The sequence below is a fragment of the Phoca vitulina genome, unplaced genomic scaffold (genome assembly GCF_004348235.1).
Source record: "Phoca vitulina isolate PV1807 unplaced genomic scaffold, GSC_HSeal_1.0 scaffold25, whole genome shotgun sequence".
NCBI classification, from domain to species: Eukaryota; Metazoa; Chordata; class Mammalia; order Carnivora; family Phocidae; genus Phoca; species Phoca vitulina.
The window spans coordinates 20,810,959-20,832,194 of NW_022589728.1; the positions used below are offsets into that span (position 1 = coordinate 20,810,959).

Below are 21,236 nucleotides of genomic sequence, written 5' to 3' on the forward strand. Positions count from 1 at the left end.
CGTGTCTCCTAAACAACAATTAGAAACGGCAAGTGACTCAAGGACTTAAAAAAAAAAAATTTTTTTTTTTTTTGGTCAGTTTCTTGTCTGAAGTTAGCATCATCACACACTAAATATAGACATGCCAAACAGTGTCCCCCTTCCCTGACTCTCTAAGTCCCTAGGGCCTCAGGCCTGGGATAGAAATAAATTCTGTGTATGGAGGGAGGGACCAGCCACTTAGCCACTGAGCTAAGGTGGCCCTCGTGAGTCACCATCTTGCCCTCTAGCATGTGTTAGGGAGACGTGAGTGACAGTATCTTTGCCTGCCACTTGCTCTGTATATTCTAATCTAGTAAACGTCAAAAGATGAAAACATTGACAGTTATCAATACAGTTTCACCCTACACTTAATCCAAGGTATTGCTACTAACTTTCTGCTGAAAGAAACTGAGTTTCCCCCACTTACTGATTTTACAGCATTACAGAATAGCTGTATTGTCGAACCCTGCACTAACATCTAAGTTCTAGGGTTAATTATCAAAGATGATTATAGAATTAGGATGTTTCCCTGGTGAAGGGCATGGAGGTTTAAAAAAATCATATCTCTCTTACGGGAATACAGCAGCTGCCAAGACATCAAAGTGAAAGAAATGAAGGAAGCTAAGTGCTTAGAAGGGCGGATGGAGCCCAGCTCTATGGGGCGGGCATGTTTGGCCTCAGCCTTCCTGATTCCTGCTTTCAATCCTAGCCCTGCCCCTGGGCCAGCCTCGGCTGACTCAGCAGAGTTCAAGTATAGCAAGGGAGTGCTGCTCTCTTCTCTCCCCATCCACACCTAGTCCCCCAAGACAGTGACACATAAACTCTCCACTTGCAAAACAAATTTCAAGACAAATTAGTGAACCATTTTAAGTAGAAAGGCCAATGCAGCTTCTTCACTTGTTAACCAATGAGGACTTAAAAGATTTGAAGTCCAGGCCTGTTCCCAGGGATTAGAGAGGGAGTTGATAATGCAGGGTGAAGTCTTGGATCATTAACCCAGCCCGTCACTGAGTCCCCAGGAAACATCTTATGCCAAACCATTATGTCAGAAATAACTCTCAAAAAAAAACAGAAAGAAAGAAAGAAAAGAAAAGAATTCTTTAACATGAACCAGAAGGTTCGGTTGATGATAGAGGGCACGATGGTCTTCATTAGGTTTGAAAACCAAACTCTGATCTTAAAGAGAGAGAAAGGTAAATGGGAAATAATTTAATGAAGTCTGTCCTGACAAAGCCAGTTTCAAGGAAGTGATTATCTCCAATTTAGGCATCTTCTATTAACAGGGTCAGCAAACTACAGCTGGCCTGTAGGCTAAATCCTGCCCACCACCTGTTTTCCTATGGCCCCGAGCTAAGAAGGAATTTACATTTTTTAATAAGTGAAAAAAAAATCAAAAGAAGAGCATTTTGTGACACACAAAAACTGTATAAAATCCAAATATCAGTGGCTGTCAGTAAAGTTTTATTAGAACACAGCACTCTCATTTGTCTGCATAGTGTCTATGGCCGTTTTTGGACCACAGTGGCAGAGACTGTTTGGTCCGTAGAGCCTAAAATACTCACCACTTGGCCCTTTCCAGGAAAAAAAAAAAAACTCAGCCTTCCCCTGGTGGATGAAAGTGTCATTCGTTGCTAGACAGGAGTATTTGGAACAGGGAGCTTCAGTGAGAATTAACTCTGTGTCCAAGTAAGAACAACAAAGGAGAAGGCTTATTTTTATCCCTTCACCTGAGGCCTCCAAATGCCCCTGTGAAAATCCTTGATGGATATGGATTAGTATACCTGAGAGAACACATTACACAACTTACCTGCTCACTAGGCTCAAAGCTCATCTCCTCCTTCTCAGTTTTCATAGCTATTAATTTTGTGTTACTGGCAGGGTCTGTCTTACTGTCCAGTCGCTCAAGTTTGGGGGTCATTTCTGGTAAACCAATATCTTTAGTATCATCTTTATCTAGCAAGTAGCGAAGTAGTGCATTCTCTTTCTTCTTGGGGCTCACTGGCTCTTGTTTAATAGTCACTTCTGAGCCGGGAGCCGTGCTGTTGGCCTCCTGGCTCAGCTCTTTGCCTGTGGCTTCTGCTGTTAACTTAGCCAAGTCCACAGGGGAGCTGCTGTCCTGCAAGAGTCTGTGCAAAATCTTATGCTTCTCCTTGAGCGAGGTTCCATGTGTCGAGCCAGGACCAGGCAGGCTCGCTGTGGAGTCCTTGTTTGTGTCCGACAGGGTGCTGGGTAAGGGCGAGGGCTCCATCTGGTCTGATTTGGTGGTCAACAGCTGTAGGAGTTTGGTCTGTCCTTTGCTGTCATGCAGCCGATTCTGTGCATCAGCTCTCTCACCGCTCACAGCCTGGGGCATGCTGGAATCGTCCGTCTCCTTCTGCTCTCCGGGACGGCAGCTGCTCTCTGCTTGACTAGTTGTACCTTCAGCCGGCTCCCCATAAAGTCCGAAACAGTCTTTGGAGTCTAAGCTCCCCATCTTGCTGAGTGGGGGAGGATTCATATTAACGGGGGAGTTTTGCAAATTGCCCAGTTTCAGGTCTGGTGAAGCCAGCGACGACCCTAGTGAGACCCCGTGCCCCTCGCTGAGGGCCTGAAGTGCGTTGAGGGAACTGTTGGTGTAGCTATGGCTATTTCCTGTGCTGCTGCAAACTCCCACAGGGGAATGCAAGCTTCCTGCGGGCGAAAACTGACTGGGTGGGATTCGAGGGCTGCCGGCCACTCCGGGGCTCATGCGATGCCGCGGTGAAAGCATGGAGTTGGGCTGTCCTGGATTCATGCCAGGGCTGCTCTGGGAGGGACTGTTCATTTTGAGTGCATAGTTACTACCCTGAGGAGTGGTTGCTTGCATGCTTGACACATGGTTCATTCCCCCGGAACCACCAAACCTGCCCATGGGCATGCCCATTTGTTCCTTTGGGCCATTGATGGGAAAATTTATATTGCTACCAAGGGTCATGTCCTGACCTGGGTTCCCACTGCACATGGCCTGATGGGCAGGGCTGCTAGAGCTAATTGGATTCAGTGGCTTCCCCATCGCTTGTCCCGTCAGATCCGGATTCATGACACACACATTCTGCTCTCTGTACGATGAGGAAAGAAATATAAAAGGAAACACATTTAGCAAGTTGTTATTAATTTTAAAAAAATGAGATGGCCTCTTTTCTTTAAAAGAACAGACTACATTTAAAGGACAGATAATACTTGGATGAAACAATCTGCAATTATGGACAAGACTGAGCACGCATAATTTTGGACCAAGAGGGATGTTTTTCAGTCAACTCATTAAGATGTCTGCGGTTTTACAGAGGAGGTGTCTTTAAATGTGACTGCTACTGGACTGAAATTGTAGTTACCAGACAAGACATTAGAGGGGTTCCAATTACATAATATTATCTTTCTCATTACATGGTATATTATCATGAATAACTGAGAACTTGTACCATCTTAAAGGAAGGACCCTAACAAGCAGAGCTGTCTTCAATTATTTGCCGGATCACAATTCCTAACAAGAGACCCATCCGTAAGCCCAGAGAGCTCTGAGGTCTACTACTTGGCTCAAGACGGAGAGCAAACTCAGCGGGGAGAGGGGAGAACTCGCCCCTAACTAGTAGAGACTCCGCAAGTTCTAGAGCCAGTAAAGGTACCAAAAGTACTTAGAACTAGATCACCTTGTCTAACAGATCCCCTTGCAGGTCAAAGCGAGAGCCTCCAAAACAGACAACATGGGACAGAACTTCAGAGTGACCTTGCTCTGTGATCTTATTCCCCAACGCCCAGACAACTTCAATCCACTCCCTTACTGGTGACTAAAAGCAGGTTTTCCAGGCTAGATGATTTTCCAAGCCCTATGAGCTTTAATTTACAGCCTTGGCAGTCACTTGTGAGTTACCACATGTGTTCCCAAATCCAAACAAAACAGGTTTCACAAATTGTCAAACATCAGCTTTCACTTAGGGGGGTGAAATTTGGCACATCTGTAATCACTTTCAAATTGTTTCAGTTTGAGGTCAGATTTATTAACAGTTGGCAAACAGGGATGCCTGATTTTTTTTTATTCCTAAATAAGAAAGTATATAATCGAGAAATGTAATAAAAGGGGATTCTTTAACCAGAGCAACTTTATATATCTTCTGATAGTACCTCATAAAGTTTTATATAGCACATACATACATATTTATATAACTCGAAATATAATCATTTTCCTAAATTTGTGCTGTAAAACAGTATAGTTTATGACATTTGTTTTAAAATCAGCGTTCAATTTTCTGTACTGTCATTTTTTAATGGAAATGTTTATTAGCTTTCAATCGAAAGGCCAAAATCCAGAAGTTAATTTAAACCTGAGGAGGGGGGAAAACCTAAAATATTCCAAGTATATATATTTGGAAGTTTCAGATTTCCACGCCCAGGAGCAGAAGTCCTGTTAGCGGCTTCACTATTTCTGCACCGCATGCGTCACCCCTGGGAATGGACCGACTTCCCTTCTCCGGTATGACAGGCGGTCCTGTCGGAGCAAAGTGAGCGCTAGCCTGTGTCCTTCCAGCTGGGTTTTAAAATTCACTAGTGGTAAGGCACAGATTCGGAGTATAGCCTACTTTGCCGGTATCCTAAGTTTTCCGTTGGCCAAAAGTTCATAGCAACTTAATTTTGTATTTTACCTGCCTGGGGCTGATGAACAGAGCTGTCTCACAAGGCTGAAAAGCTCTAGGGGGGGATCTATTGCTTTCGAACCATTTCCTTCTGATTTGGGGAAGGGAAAATGACTTCTTAGAACGGGGATTACCTGTGAAGCATATGTAACGATATTACAAGCTGAGGTTCATTAGTAGTCTGAGAACGGATGAGTTTGCTCTTCGTTTGTGCAGCAACAAGAGTGCCGTCGGACAAGGAAAAACGATAGATCTGACTGAACGCCAATCCTTGTCTCAGCACTGTAGGCAAGCAGGGAAAGAGAATGCACGTTTAGGAAAAAAAAATCTGAGAGTGGGGGCGGGAGAAGACATACTAATAGTAATAAACTTCATCTTCCCATTTTCCTACCAGCACGTTAACAGGAGTTGTAAGTACTATTTCATGATATTGAAACTTTTTAACATTTTAAAAGCATGCTCATTTTTTACTCAAAATACTAATAAATTCAATATATTGTTTTGTTTTGTTTTGTTTAAGGCTTGGACCCTCGAACTATGTTCTTTTTAAAATCTTCAGTACCATGATGAAAGAGTGTAAACCATTTGTTGGCTCAGAACTAGTTTTACAAAGATTTGTTTAAAATATCAGAAAAAAATACAATGCATAAACATGATACTTTTAAAGTATACAATTTGCCTTTAACTTCCTTTTAAACTAATAAAAATATTACAGTAAAATTTATGACATTAAATATATTCTCTGAATAGTCATCTTTTCATCTTGAAGTATCTCATAATACTATCACCCATTCTGTTTCTCAGTGTGTAAGAAGTGTTATTTCTGTGGATAGGACAACAGGAAGTAAAAGATAAACAGAAAAATCTTTTCAGAAGAGAAAAAGGCTAAATAGAAAACTGAAACAATAAAAGTGGAATTGGTTTAATTTCTGGATAAAGAATCTGGTGTTTCCATTTTCAAGACAACAGAAGAAAATATAACAAATCAACTAGGTTAAAATAATTTCTCTTAAAATTTCAGATTTATCTTTTAAAACAACTATATTTTAAAGCTGTCAAACATCACCTATTTAAAAAGAACACTCTTTTTAAAAAGAACATTTTGATTCAGAAAAAAAGTAGCCATATAATTTGGTTACCCTCTTAAACCACTTTAAGAAGACTACCATGTTTTTATCACATAATCCTCTCTATATATGTTGTGGATTGAATAGCCAGCCCCACGAATAGCCAGATCAAGCACATTCATGATTCCACAAAATTGCCACAAGTGAGTGAGGGAGGGAGGGAGGGAGTCACTGACACACAACATGGATTCTGGTTTTTCTTTAAAAAGTTCACTTCGAGCAATTTCCCTTATGAAACCCCCTCTGCAGTTTCAGTTACATGCAGTATTTAGGTATTTCTGCCATCAACTGTTACATGAAGTTACTCAGGAGTGGCAGTCCTGGAAATGAATTACTGTACATCTCTGTATCTTGCTTTGCACAATGAGTAGGTTCCTATAAAGCAGAATGAATACAGTATTTATAATGGGATTCCTATTTTGAATACCTTACAATTTTGGAATTTCATCTGTGATCAGTTAAGATTTTCTATTTCCATTTAATTAGATATGTTTAAGCATGCACCTGATTTAGGAAGCTCTTCCATTTAAACACAAACTTTTAGATTTTTTTACTCAATGTGATTGATTATCTTCGATCTTACCTACTTCACACATTTGGATGCAGGGTATTTCATACATTTTGTAGTTTCCCTTCAGTGGGTCTGGCCTGTTTAAGCCTACCACAGTGCCTGATACATTTCTATAAACCCTTTTGTAAGGAATCAGGAAGCCACAGAATTGAGTGTAGGGCACTGCTACTCAGAGTTCAAGGACACTGAACATGTTTGCTCATGGTGATTTCTTATTCATATTTCTTATTCTTACTATTTCTTATTTTATTGTTTTTAAAAAGAATTTTTATTTATTTGAGCGAGAGAGAGGGCACAAGCGGGGGGAAAGGCAGGGAGAGGGAGAAGAGACTCCTCACTGAGTTTGGCTTGATCCCACAACCCTGAGATCATGACCTGAGTCAGATGCTTAATCGACTGAGACACCCAGGCGCCCCTGTTGTTACTATTTCTTTTTCTTGGAAGATTTACTTGAGAGAGAGGGAGAGAGGTGGGGAGGGGCAGAGGGAGAGGGACAGAGAATCTTAAGCAGGCTCCACGTCCGGCACAGCATGGAGCCGGGCTCCAGGCTCAATATCATGACCCTGAGGATCATGACCTGAGCCAAAATCAAGAGTCAGAGGCTTAACCAACTGAGTCCCCCAGGCACCCCCATTGTTACTATTTTTTACATTTTAAACCAGATCTAGTGAAATAGGAGGGTAAATACTGATTTCTGCCAAATATAGACTCTTAACTTCCTCTTATTCTTTCCAACTTAGAGAAAAATGCTGAAAGGCACAAATTGCTGGATTATGTACTTACTTCTAAGAAGGATAAATAAGATGAAAAAGAGGAATAAGATGAGAAAAAAAGAAGGGCATGGGGAGGGAGGTCATCTACTATGATTTGTACTTTTTCATAAGCAATCTTACAGCACAGAGTTTATGCATACAAACACTACTGGTAAAATGCTAAGGTCATAGATGCACATTAAATGGAAGATGACAGGCTAAACCTCTGTTTTCAATGAGGAGTTAGGACTTTTTCCTGCCAAAATGCAGACAATTTGCCAAACCGAGTCACAGGGCACACTCTGCTGGCCCACAGGCATCAGAGCCCCTCCCTGGAGAATCCAGGCCTCCTAACCAGGTGCACCCTGCCAGGACATACAGTGTCCTGTATGAGAGGAGGACCAAAAGACCAGGAGAAGAAGTGTCTCTCTCCCCCACTTAGTTCTTTTTTTTTTTAATTTTATTTATTTTTGAGAGAGAGAATGACAGAGAGAGAGAGAATGAGAGGGGAAAGGGTCAGAAGGAGAAGCAGACTCCCTGCCGAGCAGGGAGCCCGATGCGGGACTCGATCCTGGGACTCCAGGATCATGACCTGAGCCGAAGGCAGTCGCTTAACTAACTGAGCCACCCAGGCGCCTCCCCCACTTAGTTCTTAGTAAGTGCTAAGGAAAAGCAGTTTTTCTTCGTTCTCACCAATATAACAAAAAACCAGAATGCACTTGAGGAAATGTGATTCTGTGCAAAGCACAGCAGAGGGACGGCCAGGATGTGCCTCCGATTAAACTCCAGTGCTGACAAGCCAGTCATTTCACCCGCTTCTGCCTCCTCATCTATAGCTCGAGTCCTAACACCTACCTCACAGGTGCGTTGAGGATCAACAAGATACTGTAGAGAAGGAAGATGCTGGACAAAGACCAGGTGCTCTGTAAGGGCTGTTATTATTACTGACCTAGGACTTCGAAGTTCTGGGTTTGGTTCTAGCTGTCTTGTTAATTAACTGTCAGTCTAGCTGTCCTATGACCTCAGACAAGTCACTTTATTTCTTCGGGCCTTCGAGAAACAGTCTTTAGGGGTCATCATCTGGAAGGAGGGCTTGGGACCCCATTGTTACCTCTACTGGGAGTTCAGCTGCTCTTGAAAATTTCATTTCATTCTTATTTCCAGATTTTCCTTATGATTCAGAGATTTATTTTGATATTAAATGGCACCTTATTATGTAGTCTTATACATACAGAAGCCTTAGGATCAGAGAAAATGACCTCTTTCCCTCCCCTTTCTTCTGTTTTTATGAAATTATCTCCTGTTTATCTCATTCTTCTGCCCCACAGGTTTCTATTAAATTTTCCTTTAGATGGCGACATTTTCTGGGCCAGACGACGCAAGTACATATGAACACAAAAAGTCAACAGATCCAAGTTTCCTGAGGTGAACTTCAGGATCACTGTTTCAGAGAAAGCTCCCACAGGAAGCAGTAATATAGCATAAAGTGACGTCAACTTCAAGAGAAATACCACGGAGAGATGCTTACCTTCATGATGATGCCTCTTAGCGTAGGACACGGCTTCCCCCTCGTGCTGTGCATGGAACTTCTGAATGCACCTTCTCACCAGGTCCTCCCAGCCTGGTTTCATGGCTGCCCGCATGGTGCTAGTATCCAGTGAAGTGATCTTGCCTATTAAATAACAGCAAGCATTACACCTACATACTCATCTATTATGTATGGAAGTGATTAACATTTTAAAAGATAAAAATTTATTTATTTAGACTAGGTAGCACAAGTACACGAACCAAAAGGGCAGACAGTGAAAATAAGTGTCCCTCCCTCTCCTTCCTGCGGCCCCCGGACGCTTCTGTCCCAGCACCCATCACTGTCCCCCGCTTCTTCGCAGTCTTCTAAACAGACTCCCTGCCTTACAAATATGTAGATATTCTTTGGAAAGAAAAGGTACCTTGGAGATCTTGGCGAGTAGTAAAACTTTCTGACGAGGGAAGAACTGGTCTTTCCTTCATAGGAACTCTTCTTGCCACACAAATCAAGCAGGACTGCAAATCTTCAATCACATACATTTATAGTTACTGTATGAGGCTTTTTCAGTGATTCACACAAACTCCCAATGTATTTATGACAACACGACCTTGTAAATCAATGCAGGAGGGAATGGCAAAACAGTATGCACCTCTGCTGCTCACTGACTTCACTCTCTCCCCGCCTGAGTGGGAAGCCTCTGGGGGACAGGCTAGAGTGTGCTGTGTAGGATGGGCTGGGGGAGGCTGGAGGAGGCCGGGGAAACTGCTGAAGCCACAGGACACACGCTGAAGTCCACCCACGGGCTGGCGTAATCCCTTCTTATTCAATGGCTGATAGTGACAACCAGCCAAGTTCAACGTCAAGTACACAAATGATGAAAACTAAAATCCGATACTCTGCTCTGCCAAGGGTTTGCTTCTTGAGTTTTTGGTTCATTACGCTACAGGAACACTAGATATACCTTCTACCCAACCATGTAACTAGCCCTAGAATGGCAATATGCACTTTACAACAAAGACTATAAACTGAGTCTGGAGGTGAATTCGGAGAACAAGTCCTAGAAAGTGTCATATGTGCCAGAAAGCCACATGCCCGGTTAGAATCTCAGCCCTGGCTAGTTTCTCACAGAGCCAATGCTGAGCCTTTACTCCTTACCTACTTCAATTGGTTTATTCACTCACCCTTGTTCACCTCTAGAGAACAGGGAAATGTTTTATTTATCTTTGTAACACGCAGAGCACATTGGGTAGCTCTTTCAATTTCAAAAATGCTGGAAAAAAGGTAAAAAAGTAGTCTTCATATCTTATGTTTGATTGACTTATGATTGTTCATCTTTAAGTCTGGGAAAGAATTTCTTTAAATATAGCCAGTAATAGTGGGTATCTCAAATACAAATGTAATCCTCATTCTCAACATAATAAAAAGCTAAATTTTTGAGCACTTACTATGAGGTAGACATCTTTTTAGCTCTTTAGAGGCTACCAATTCACTTAGTCCTTGTGACAGCTCTACGAGGCAGGCTCTGGTGTTCTCCCCATTTAACACAGGAGGAAACCACAGCGCAGAGTTTCAGTAAGTTGCCCAACAACATACAAAGCTGGTGAAGCCAGGATTCGAACCTGAGCACTCTATGGCTCAGAAACCCCGCTCTCACGCCATACTATGTTAACATCTTAAAACCAGACTTTAAATGTACAAAAATGTTTAAATATACAGCACAAAACCACAAATTAGATCAGCTATATCTTTTTTATACCACTTTAGAACGGTATCCTAGATGGGTAACTGGCAGCACTTAGTCTACTGCATAAAAAGAAAAAAAATCCCTCAACATTGCATACTTACATAAAAACTTAATTTTGAAAAATTATGTCATCCAGGAGAGTTCCATTACTTTTCAATAAAATTTAAAGTACAAATTACTTCCATTTTTTTTTTTTTTCAAAAAGAATGAACTACAGATCTTCCTCAACTTAAATTGGGGTTATGTTCTGATAAACCTATTTTTTTCTTTAAAGATTTATTTGAGAGAGAGAGAGAGAAGCAGGGGGACAGGCAGAGGGAGGAGACAAGCAGACCCCTCACTGAGTGTGGAGCCCAACCTGGGGCTCGATCCCAGGACCCTGAGATCATGACCTAAGCCGAAATCAAGAGTCAGACGCTCAACCAGTTGAGCCACCCAGGCGCCCCCCTTGATAAACCTATTTTAAGATGAAAATATTGAAAGGTGGAAATGCATTTAATACACCTAACCTACCAAACATCATGAGTTAGCCAAGCCTACCTTAAATGTGCTCAAACACACTAGTCTACAGTTGGGCAACATCATCTCACACATAGCCTGTGTTTTAATAAAGTGCTGACCATCTCATGTAATTTACTAGATACTATCCTGAAAGTGAACAACAGAACGGATGCACGGGTACAGAACGGATGTAAGTGTACCAGTTGTTCACCCTTGTGAACGCACGGCTCACTGGGAGCTGTGGCTTGCTGTCGCTGCCCAGCATCCTGAGAGAGGGTTGTAGGCATATCGCTAGCCGTGGCAAAGATCCTAATTAAAAAATTTGAAGTACGGTTTCTACTGACTGTGTACGGCTTTCGACAATCCTAACGTCAAAAAAAAGTAAGTCAAACCATCGTAAGTTAGGGACACTCTGGATTATTTAATGCCGATCATGGTTCAGGCGTATTCGTTTAATCCTGACTACATTCTGATACTGGGATTGTTGACTTCACTTGATAAGAGAAGAGAGTGGGGGCACCTGGGTGGCTCAGCCGTTAAGTGTCTGCCTTCAGCTCAGGTCGTGATCCCAGGGTCCTGGGATTGAGCCCCGCATCGGGCTCCCTGCTCGGTGGGAAGCCTGCTTCTCCCTCCCCCACTCTCCCTGCTTGTATTCCCTCTCTCATTGTCCCTCTCTCTCTCAAATAAATAAATAAAATCTTAAAAAAAAAAAAAAAAGAAGAGAGTAAACTGATGCTCAGTGAGGTTAAAAAACTTGCCCAAAGCCAGAGTTGGTAAGTGGCTGACTCAGGAGCTGGCATGTCTGATGATAAAGCCCATGAGGTTCCCACCCACCAGTGCTCCTCTGCGCTTTCTCTTCTACCCTGTACGCAGAATGCATTCCTCAGCACTGCCTCATAGGAGAGAGGTCACTCAGCGGCACAGAAGGGCTTACTTGGGAGGGCACGGGGGGTGGGGGGTGGTGGGTGGTGAAGGGGGTGGACGCTACAGCAGCGTCCTTTAAGGGGAAGGGCCTGAGATCCTCGCCATCACTCACTCCCATCTCCATCCTCTCTTAAGTAGCATTCTATTACACCATATTATGGACCTGAATCCCTGGATAAACTATACGGAATCCATTAACCCCCGGAAAGTATATGAAAAATATTGTTTGTACTTGTGCATCTTTCTAGGTCTGTGGCTCGTCGCTTGCAGTAGACATTCAGAGGAGCCTCGGATCCCTGGGAAGCTTAACCACTAACAGAGCTTCTCTAGTAGGGTAGCCACTAGTGGCTGTGTAAATGTAAACTTAATAAAATAGAAAATTCAGCCCCCCAATTGCATTACTGAAATTTCAAGCGCTCAATAGCCACATGCAGCTAGTGGGGCCTGCATTGGACATGAACGATATAGAATACTGCCATCACTGCAGAACATTCTGTTGGAGAGTGCTGTTTTAAAGACTTAAAAACTGAATTTATGGGACGCCTGGGTGGCTCAAGTAAGTTGGGTGTCTGCCTTCGGCTCAGGTCATGATCCCAGAGTCCTGGGATCCAGCCCTGCATCGGGCCTCCTTGCTCGGCTGAGAGTCTGCTTCTCCCTCTCCCTCTGCGGCTTCCTCTGCTTGTGCTCTCTCTCTGACAAATAAATAAATAAAATCTTTAAAAAAAAATGGAATTTATCACAAAAATTAAGTAGGTTAAAATGAATGAAGAAACCACTTCTAAATTTTTCTTCGTGTGGCCACTCATTTTAGATAATTAAGTATGAAAATAGTAGCACAGGAATAAATACACGGATATGTAAGATATCCTACAGATTTGGCCCTACCTTCTCCTTCTTCTTTGATGGACTTTGGTTGAGAGACAGCAAAGCACTGCATAGTTTCATATTTCTGATGTGTGTCCTGGTTATCGTGACCTTCCTCTTCTGAATCAGGTAAAGGTTTTACCAGCATCCGACAATTGAAGGTATGGCTGTTCCGCCGAGGAGGTTCGCCAGACCAGGATCCCCCATTCACTGAGGGAGGCAAAAGCAACCCGATAATTATAAAGAAACTAACATCAGACTCGCTGCTGCCAAATTATCAAAACGATGCTAATGTTTTAACAATTTGGGAAAATGCTTGGGATTTTCAAAATAACTTCTACGCCTCTTACTCTTCACCCTGACTCCTTCCCTTCTGGTTCAGGCCTTGTTTAATTATTATTAGAACACTGTTCTTCATTTTTGGGTTTTCCTTACTCTGGTTTCTTGGAAATTTAGTTCAACCTACTTGTACTTTAGGTACTTTAGATATTTTATCCCCTTGAGATATGTTACCCCCTGCTCAAAAATCTGGAACTGGCACCAACTTACAGCATGCATTAAGTTCTCTAAAAGGATTTTGACTTGATGTAGTCAGGGATATGAAGGCCATTCGAACTGATAGATCGAATCTCACTAACCAGCCCCACCTTATCCATCTAACCAGATCTCCCACGCTGGCCAGCACAAGCCTCCCCCACCATCCTCCACCCCTGGTCCCACATGGACACCGGTGCTCAAGTGTCCAGCGGCCACTATTTCTCCCACCCCGATGTACCCTGCTCTGAGGCCGAGATCCCCACTCTGTCTTCTCTCCCAGATCCTTCTTTTGTAGAATTTTACAGAAATTTTGGTGTGTATTCTGTAACTTGGCTGTTGCTGAATTACTCTATTTCAGGTACATTTCCTCAATTCGACTGAAAAATCCCTGCAGAGGCACTGCTAATGTCATTTATTTCTTATCAAGTGAAAGGTTACTTCACAGGTCTTCTCCTTTAGTGTCAATACTTAGAAATGTATGTATTAATTCAAGAAAGAGAGAATGACACAGAGGAAAGACACTTTTTTGGGGAAATTCGAGAAATCAAGGGAAATAAAAGGATGACTGATTTGGAGACTGTAAGGTTGTTCTCATGGATCACCAGATCCACTTTCTCATTCCACAGATGAAAAAACCTATGAGAAAGATCTTCAGCTACTAGAAGAGCTGGAATCAGTACCAATCCTAATCATCATTTTGGTATTCTTTTCTTTACTGTTCTTTATGTTTTATCTAAAAAATATTACGACCAGTAGGACAATGAAAGAGAGGATCGGAAAAAAGGGCCAGTGATAAGATAAGCAAACATACTCTCAAAGCTCACTAGTGGGAAAATACTTAAAAGGACATCTAGGTGTTCTGGTGAATGCAATGCTAAGTGCATAGCCACTGGGCTGCAAAGGAATAAAAAAGAAAACACACCCTGGAAAGAACAAAGGAAATACCAAGTTAACTGCAAGAAACTGTTTCAGAATTACAGAAGGAACCATAGCTAGCTTTATATGTCTGTGCAGACATTTGGGAGGTTTCTTCCACCATCAGTATTCTTAAAAGCTTATTTACATAATGGATACTACACAGAGAAATGAAAGAAGAAAGAAAAAAGAGTTCTTATTAACTCAGGTTAATAAGTAATTTTAAAACATAAAAAAAGTACAGTATAAAGTCAAGAAAAGAGCTCTTTAGACAAGTGAATTAATAATAGTGAATTAATAAGTATAGGTCCTTTGAGGAAGTCATCAAATTACTGAAGAGATCTGAAATATTACTTGAAATAAGAAATCCCATTTTCTTGTTCATTTACTAGAGAATATAATAAAAGAATCTCACATGAATATGCATATGTTTTGTGTTACTGCTGCAGTCACTTTGAACAAAGGGTTATCATGCCAAGGAAAAGCTAGCCATCTGGAATTTAAAAAGGGCCTTCTATTTACTGTGGTAACAGTAAGACCGGCTAATATAAACCGTTTGAAAAAAAAAAAAAAAGAACAGAAATACTTGCTAACTCAGGACTTGACCTTATTCTGTACTAAAATATGCACTTCCTTTTATCTGCAAAGATGTTCTTAGCATCATCAGTCTAAGTGAGAATATTAAAAAAAGAACCCCTTAGTAAGTGGGAATGTTCATACTCTGGAGTAGCAGGTAAGGTGGGCCCACACTGTGAGCCACCCACTTTAAAATGCGGCCCTCGATACTCCCGGACACTTTTGGACAGCATCTTCAAAGTGAGAGGAAGTCAGCAAAGCGGGTGGGACAGCGAGAGTGGGTACGCGGGAAGAGCCACCGAAGCGTCTGGGAAACCAAAGAGCCCATTCACGGCTGCTGGGCTGGTAGCATCCGACCCTCTATATGCCCCTCGTTCCTTAACGTCGGATCTTCAGCAGGCTGTAGGCACCCACATACATACTCTCTTCGTGAGTAGCATGCAAAATTTTGTTTTTCTGAAGTCAAACCTCAAACTTCTCACGACCTTCTACTTCTTAGAGCCATGGCCGAAAAGCACAAATTGGAGGCGGCTGGCACTGGAAGGGAGGCAGTGTGGCAACCTCTTAAAAAACACCGAAACAAACCCCACGAAAACAGTGGCCATAGGAGTCCTTTCCATCTGAATAATTTTCATGTACTTTAAATACAGGATCAAAACAATCATTCATTTAAGATCCCTATCTGCAGATGTCCTCTTCTCCATGACTTTTAAGCTTAAATATTTAATGTAAGCCTCTCTAAAAAACTACCCAGTTCCTCTTATCCCCAGTTGCCGTAACACCCAGTTCTATGTGACCCCCTCCAACCAAGACAATGTGTGCATGGGGGAGGAGGGAGACCCCAGCAGATAATCATTTACCTATAGACTTTGGCAGCAGGTTTTTGACAAATTCAGTGTGGTCCCCAACATGCAGGATGCTATATACACTTTTGTTCATCAGCTCTTCTTGGTTATACCTTAGGTACTGTGTCACATTCTCTGAAACAAATACAACGTTGCCTTCCAGGTTCACTACAAAGAAGAACCCATCAAGGGCCTAAGGGAAAAGGCACAAATTGTGTTAGAAAGGACACAACAGAAAATCATATGCAGTTGTTAAGAAGGGATGATCCCTTTAAGGGAAAGGTGTAATTCACACGTGGAGAGAAAAGAGATTTCTGTCTCTCTCAACCCCTCTCCTAGTTTTGGGGAAAAACTAGCACATTTTCTCGTGATGAAATGACTCCATCTTAGTAAGTGGGAGAGAGCCTAGATCAGGGTTTCTTGTCGCAAACTAAATGACAAATACTAACTGTTATTTTATCAGGAGATAATTACTGCCACGTAAGTGCAGGTATTTATCTGTATTTTCCAAATTATATTGATGGACTCTACCTGGCCAAGAACAACGTTTATGTTACCAACCCAGTACAAAGTAATTATGTTCTATAGTTTCTCATGTAATACAATGGGAGGAAAGGGTCATCGATAATTTTCCTTCAGTTTAAGGATTAAAAAACCCCCCAAACTTTGCCACCTTTAAAGCTGCCAGGGTTTAAATGAAAAGAACTGCAGATGTTCTCAAATGTCAATCCTTTATTGTTTGGGAAAAGGGTCTGGGAAGGAAGTGTCTCTCTGATAATGGCAATGGAGACCGCACGCTGAGACATGACCAGTAGAGTCTGAAGACTGGAAGGGGACTTGAGGTTTTAGTTTTTGACAGTGAGAACTGGAAAGTTAACTAATTGTGCCCTTCTCTATTACTTGTTCTCCAGGTCATGGAGCTGCAGGTCCTTAACCACCTAGATAACATTAGCATTTTCCTGCAATGTGGCTTGGCCTCACTCCTCCTTGTTGTCATTCCAGTCTAGATCAGGGAAGGACAGAAAGACTCCAGGATCATTTCAGGAAATAAAGATAATGAGAATAACTACCGAGCATGTTTACTGTGCCTAAACACATTGTGTCATCTGAGTATTTACAACTCTGGAAGGAATGTTTTACCTTCTCCAATTAACAGAGGAGGAAGAAATTGAGGCTCTAAAAGGTGAAGTGATTTGCAAAAGCTTTTGCAACTCAGTCCACGGCAGAGCTGGAATTTGAACCCAGGTGCACTCAAAAGCTCATGCTTGCGATTACTCTGCAGCAGAGTGTTCTACTTCAGTATTTACCCCAGTCTTTTCCTATCATGTTCACCTTGGTGATATAAAAGTTGAGAGTTCAGGGAGTTTCTCTTAGTGACTCCTCCTTTCCCTTTTTGATCTGTGCTTGTCAGAGTCCTGTTTTATAGATGAGGTGAGTGATCAAGACTAGAAGAAGCTGATATTGATCAGGCATACCTCGAAACAGGGCCACCTGGTCTACCCAGTTTGTGTCACAGTTTCCCCATGCTATGTATTTACTACTATTTTTAACATGAATGTTCCATGTACATATTGGTATAACAATGTGTATGGATGGGGCATAAAGTGTTTACTTTTATCCTAGTTTGCTTTTTCCTTAAGTTATTATTTAACAGGCTATTTTGTGAGCTTTCTTTGAATATATTCCATCTTTAGTTCTATTTTCATCACAAAACTAAGTGCTCTCTCAAATTAGAAATGACCATAAGGCACCAGTGAAAAGCTCTTTAAAAAAAAAAAAATAACACCATTCAATTTTAAGTTTTTCTTAAATATTCTGTCAGGTTTTACCAATGGTATAAACAATATGCAGGGCAAAGCAAGACTGTATGTAAATGGCCTTCCATAACAGATTGGCATCAACCCTTGAAAACCTCGTGTAAGTAAGTGCATGCGGGTGTAGGTCTGTGAAGGGGGAAAGGAAGTCAGTCAGTTGATCAGTTACATGCCACGTGTCCTTTTAAACTAACTGCTTCAGATACACATTCACAGGGATTTTCATAATTATATTACCTATAGCTCCCTTTTGAAAATGCAAAGAGCTTCCCACTGCTTTCTACCATGATAAAAAGACTGATTTGTAGCACAGTATGACTGAAAGATGGAAGTGTTTCATCTTATAAGACCGTGTTTTTTTAAAGCACACTATGATATGCTCTGATGAAAAAAGCTGACATTTGGTTTTGTTGCCTAGCAACCACTATGCTATGATGTAAGCATGAGTGTGCATCTATGCCTAGGAACAGCTCAACGAGAACAAGTTTTCCCTGTTTAAACTGTTCCATGTAAACAGGGATAAAGACTTCAAACCTTAAGTCACTAGATTCGAGCATTAGCTCTCTAACATATGCGGCACTGAAGCCCTGCCACACAAGTACTTGCTCAAGTCTGAATACACTGAATTCTCAGAAGGCTATTTTTAAACAGTAAAAATGTTGGTCTGATTTTATGAGAGAAGGCCCACTGATACCCAGCAGTCTGATTTCCATAATCAATGAACTTGCTCTAAAGAGGGCCTGAATTCATAGTCTTGTGGTTACTCCCAACATTTCCTTTTAGAAGCCTCAAAAATCTTTTCAGGAGTTCCCACCCTACTGTAATCTTCCCCCATATAGGGAATCAATGCAGATACCTGGGAATTTCCTAATAATCTAATAAGTTAGATTACCATAATTTTCAAATCAGTTTTGTTTATAATTAAAAGTTTTTTCACAGAAACCTATCTACTTTCATCTAATTCTAAATAGTCCACCTTGTTAGAGTTTCTTTTCTTATCTGCTTCTAAGAACCAAGCAGGAAGCAGCACTCTGGTTTTCCTGTTGACTCTGGAAAATCAGGTTAAGTGTGTTTTGCTTTTTCCCTGAAAATTGTACTTGGATACTGTCAAGCTAGTGACTCAAGAGAAATAAGCAAGGGACAACACGGGGTCATTTAAAGTTTTTTGGCTAGCAGGTCCAGCTCCAAGAATTTTGTCATTTCTAAATACAAAGACTGGGTCAGATGATTTTTAATTTTTCCTGTGTTCCCCCCCACCACCACCTTCCAAGTGTATGATACATTTTCACAGAATGAGATTTTCTAAAAATAAAAATCATCACATGCACCAACTGAAGAAAAAGGGCAATTACTGGTGATCTTTGCTTTAAAAATCCTACTTTCTCATCTAGGTGCAGCTATTGCCACAAGTTAAATGATTCTACATGGCGATGCCGCCCAGCTTCCGGCCACGTGGTACTTTTCAATCTCATCATATCATCGGCAGAGTAAATTATCCTGAGATCTGACATAATTTATGTCTCAGGGCTCCTCTGCTTCTTGTTATATATTCACCGACATTTTTTCCCTCATCTTCCCATAGCCTACATCTTGAATTTTAATTTTGGAATAGGTACAGCAAAGTACTTGTTAATCAAACAGGAAAGCTAGACTTTACAAATTCTAGACGGTAGTCTGGTCATAAAACTTCCGAAAGTTAATAAAGAACAGGGAGTTAAGACCAACCACTACATTTGTGATGCTCACCCTAACAGCTCTGCCTATTATTTCAGTTTTCATCTTTATGAGATAAACTAGTTTGAAGCAGCATAAATAAAAAGCACAAACCTGCATTTGGTCCTCGAACTGTAACCTGCGTACACGGACATCTGTATATGGCATATATAAAATCTAAAAATTGGGGGAACATCTCAGATGAAAATTATATTGCAGAATTTAATAGGACTTGTGAACATGGTTTTCCAAAATGAATGCTCACTCTGTCAATTTATATTGTAATCTAGTTCATGTAATTCTCTCTTATTACTGGGAAATGTACGTAGGCTGAAATCGGGAGCTAGATGAATACATACTAGTAAGCTCCAGAGGTCAGCGGTACTTCCAGCCCGACGAGTGAAAATTAAGTGTAGACTGTCCTGAAATTATATTCACCTGAAAATTAAACGTAATAATATGAAGACCGACAAGAGGGTAGGGCAGAGAACCAGAACGAGGGTAGGCTACCTCAAGCATCATAGGCCCCAGCGCATCCTTGTCGATGACGCCCTGCCCGGTCGACGACACGTCTGACTTCTGCACTTCATCTACGTTGGCAGCTGCTGCTTTCTCTGCAACAAACGGAAGTGTGAATTAAATGGCAGTGCTTTTTCAAGGGCAGAATGACACAGAAACATTGTCATCGTAATGATCTTTAAAATCTCTAGTGGAACCAGCCGGGGCGCTGAAGGAGTTGGAGTCCATCCCCACCGCCGCTGAACGGGAGATGCTGCTGGAAGCAGGAACAGAACAGTACCTTTTCACCTCCAGAACCTGTGCTCAGAGCCCCTCTCAGGCAGGTGATGAAATGAGTTTAGTGGTTTCGTGCTAGTCCCCAACAAGCATTTTTTTTCTAGACTACAAAACTGCTACACGCTATGGCACAATTAGTCTCTACTCCGGGGACTCCGCAAACCAGGATAAAGAAAGGTCTGTTGTTCAGAATTCAGTAGCTTAATCAGAGATACATTTGCACGCATTTGCAGAAGGACTAAGAAGGAGGTCCCAACCTGCTACGGCTAGGCTGCCCCTGCGTGACACGCTCTAACGACTGCCTTTTGGACTCCTGCACTGCTCCACCTCTCGTCACACTCACATATAAGCAGCCAGAAAGATGGGGTCTCTATATTGTAGAAGGTGCTTACCGATTTACGGCAGAGAGAAGCAGCCCCCTCTCAGGCACCAAGAGGAGCTCAGTGGCTGCCCTTTGATCTAAAACAGAGATGCACAATACATGCCCCTGCATTACAACGTGAGGCAGCGTTCAAGCCGAGAGGGCCTGGGACAATGCTCCATCATGGATAATTCTCAGAGAACAAACAGATGCGCAGTTATCGATATATATATATATATATATATGCAAACTCGTTATTTTAAGAACACCAAAAAAAACGTTTAAGGCGTAACAGATACATATCGTCAACTTGCGAGAAAACAACACAAAAACAATGTGCCAATTATTTATACCTGAATAAATTATATCCTTGTTTACACTGCATGTTAGTATTGTAATTAAATGCAAATAAAGAAAACTGTAAATCAATTTCATACTCAGGATCAACCTGCTTTCATGACCTTGGTAAATTTTGGTGCTGCTGCTTTTTTTTTGTTTTTTTGGTAAAAAAGATTTTACAGAGTATTCTGAAAATCTGGAAAACTTAATTTGTACCTGAGAACCTAGAACATAATTAGGAATTATGCAGGTCCTCCAAATCTTGCCACTGCCAGGATGGAGCACTTCCACATTATATTCAGTGGAAAAGGGAAGATGACCTGTGTGAGTGCAAGTCTAAGTTCAGCCACTTAGAAGTATGAGCCAGAGAAGTCATTCCAACATTTTTTTTTTTTTTAAAAAGAATTTATTTATTTATTTGACAGAGTGAGACACAGCGAGAGAGGGAACACAAGCAGGGGGAGTGGGAGAGGGAGAAGCAGGCTTCCTGCGGAGCAAGGAGCCCGATGCAGGACTTGATCCCAGGACCCTGGGATCATGACCCGAGCTGAAGGCAGACACTTAACGACTGAGCCACCCAGGCGCCCTCATTCCAACTTTTTAAGGCCTTATAGTACCTGCCTTCTGTACATCATGGACTGTGACAGGAGTAAACTGGATGAT

The 21,236-nt window shown here is 41.8% G+C and overlaps 1 protein-coding gene across 10 annotated transcripts in view; it reads right to left on the reverse strand.

The window, feature by feature from the left end:
- The window catches only part of NCOA2 (nuclear receptor coactivator 2), a 284,594-nt gene that overhangs the window by 44,134 nt on the left and 219,224 nt on the right, over nt 1-21,236 (reverse strand). For 9 of the 10 annotated variants that reach the window (XM_032421672.1, XM_032421670.1, XM_032421663.1 and 6 more), the window contains 7 exons: nt 19,589-19,692; nt 15,567-15,744; nt 12,700-12,888; nt 9,067-9,168; nt 8,646-8,789; nt 4,802-4,949; nt 1,829-3,098 (listed from right to left, as the gene is read on the reverse strand). In XM_032421672.1, coding sequence (XP_032277563.1) covers nt 1,829-3,098; nt 4,802-4,949; nt 8,646-8,789; nt 9,067-9,168; nt 12,700-12,888; nt 15,567-15,744; nt 19,589-19,692 — 2,135 coding nt within the window. Of the gene's footprint in view, nt 1-1,828; nt 3,099-4,801; nt 4,950-8,645; nt 8,790-9,066; nt 9,169-12,699; nt 12,889-15,566; nt 15,745-19,588; nt 19,693-21,236 lie in introns of those variants that run through there. The other variant, XM_032421673.1, reaches the window with a different exon arrangement.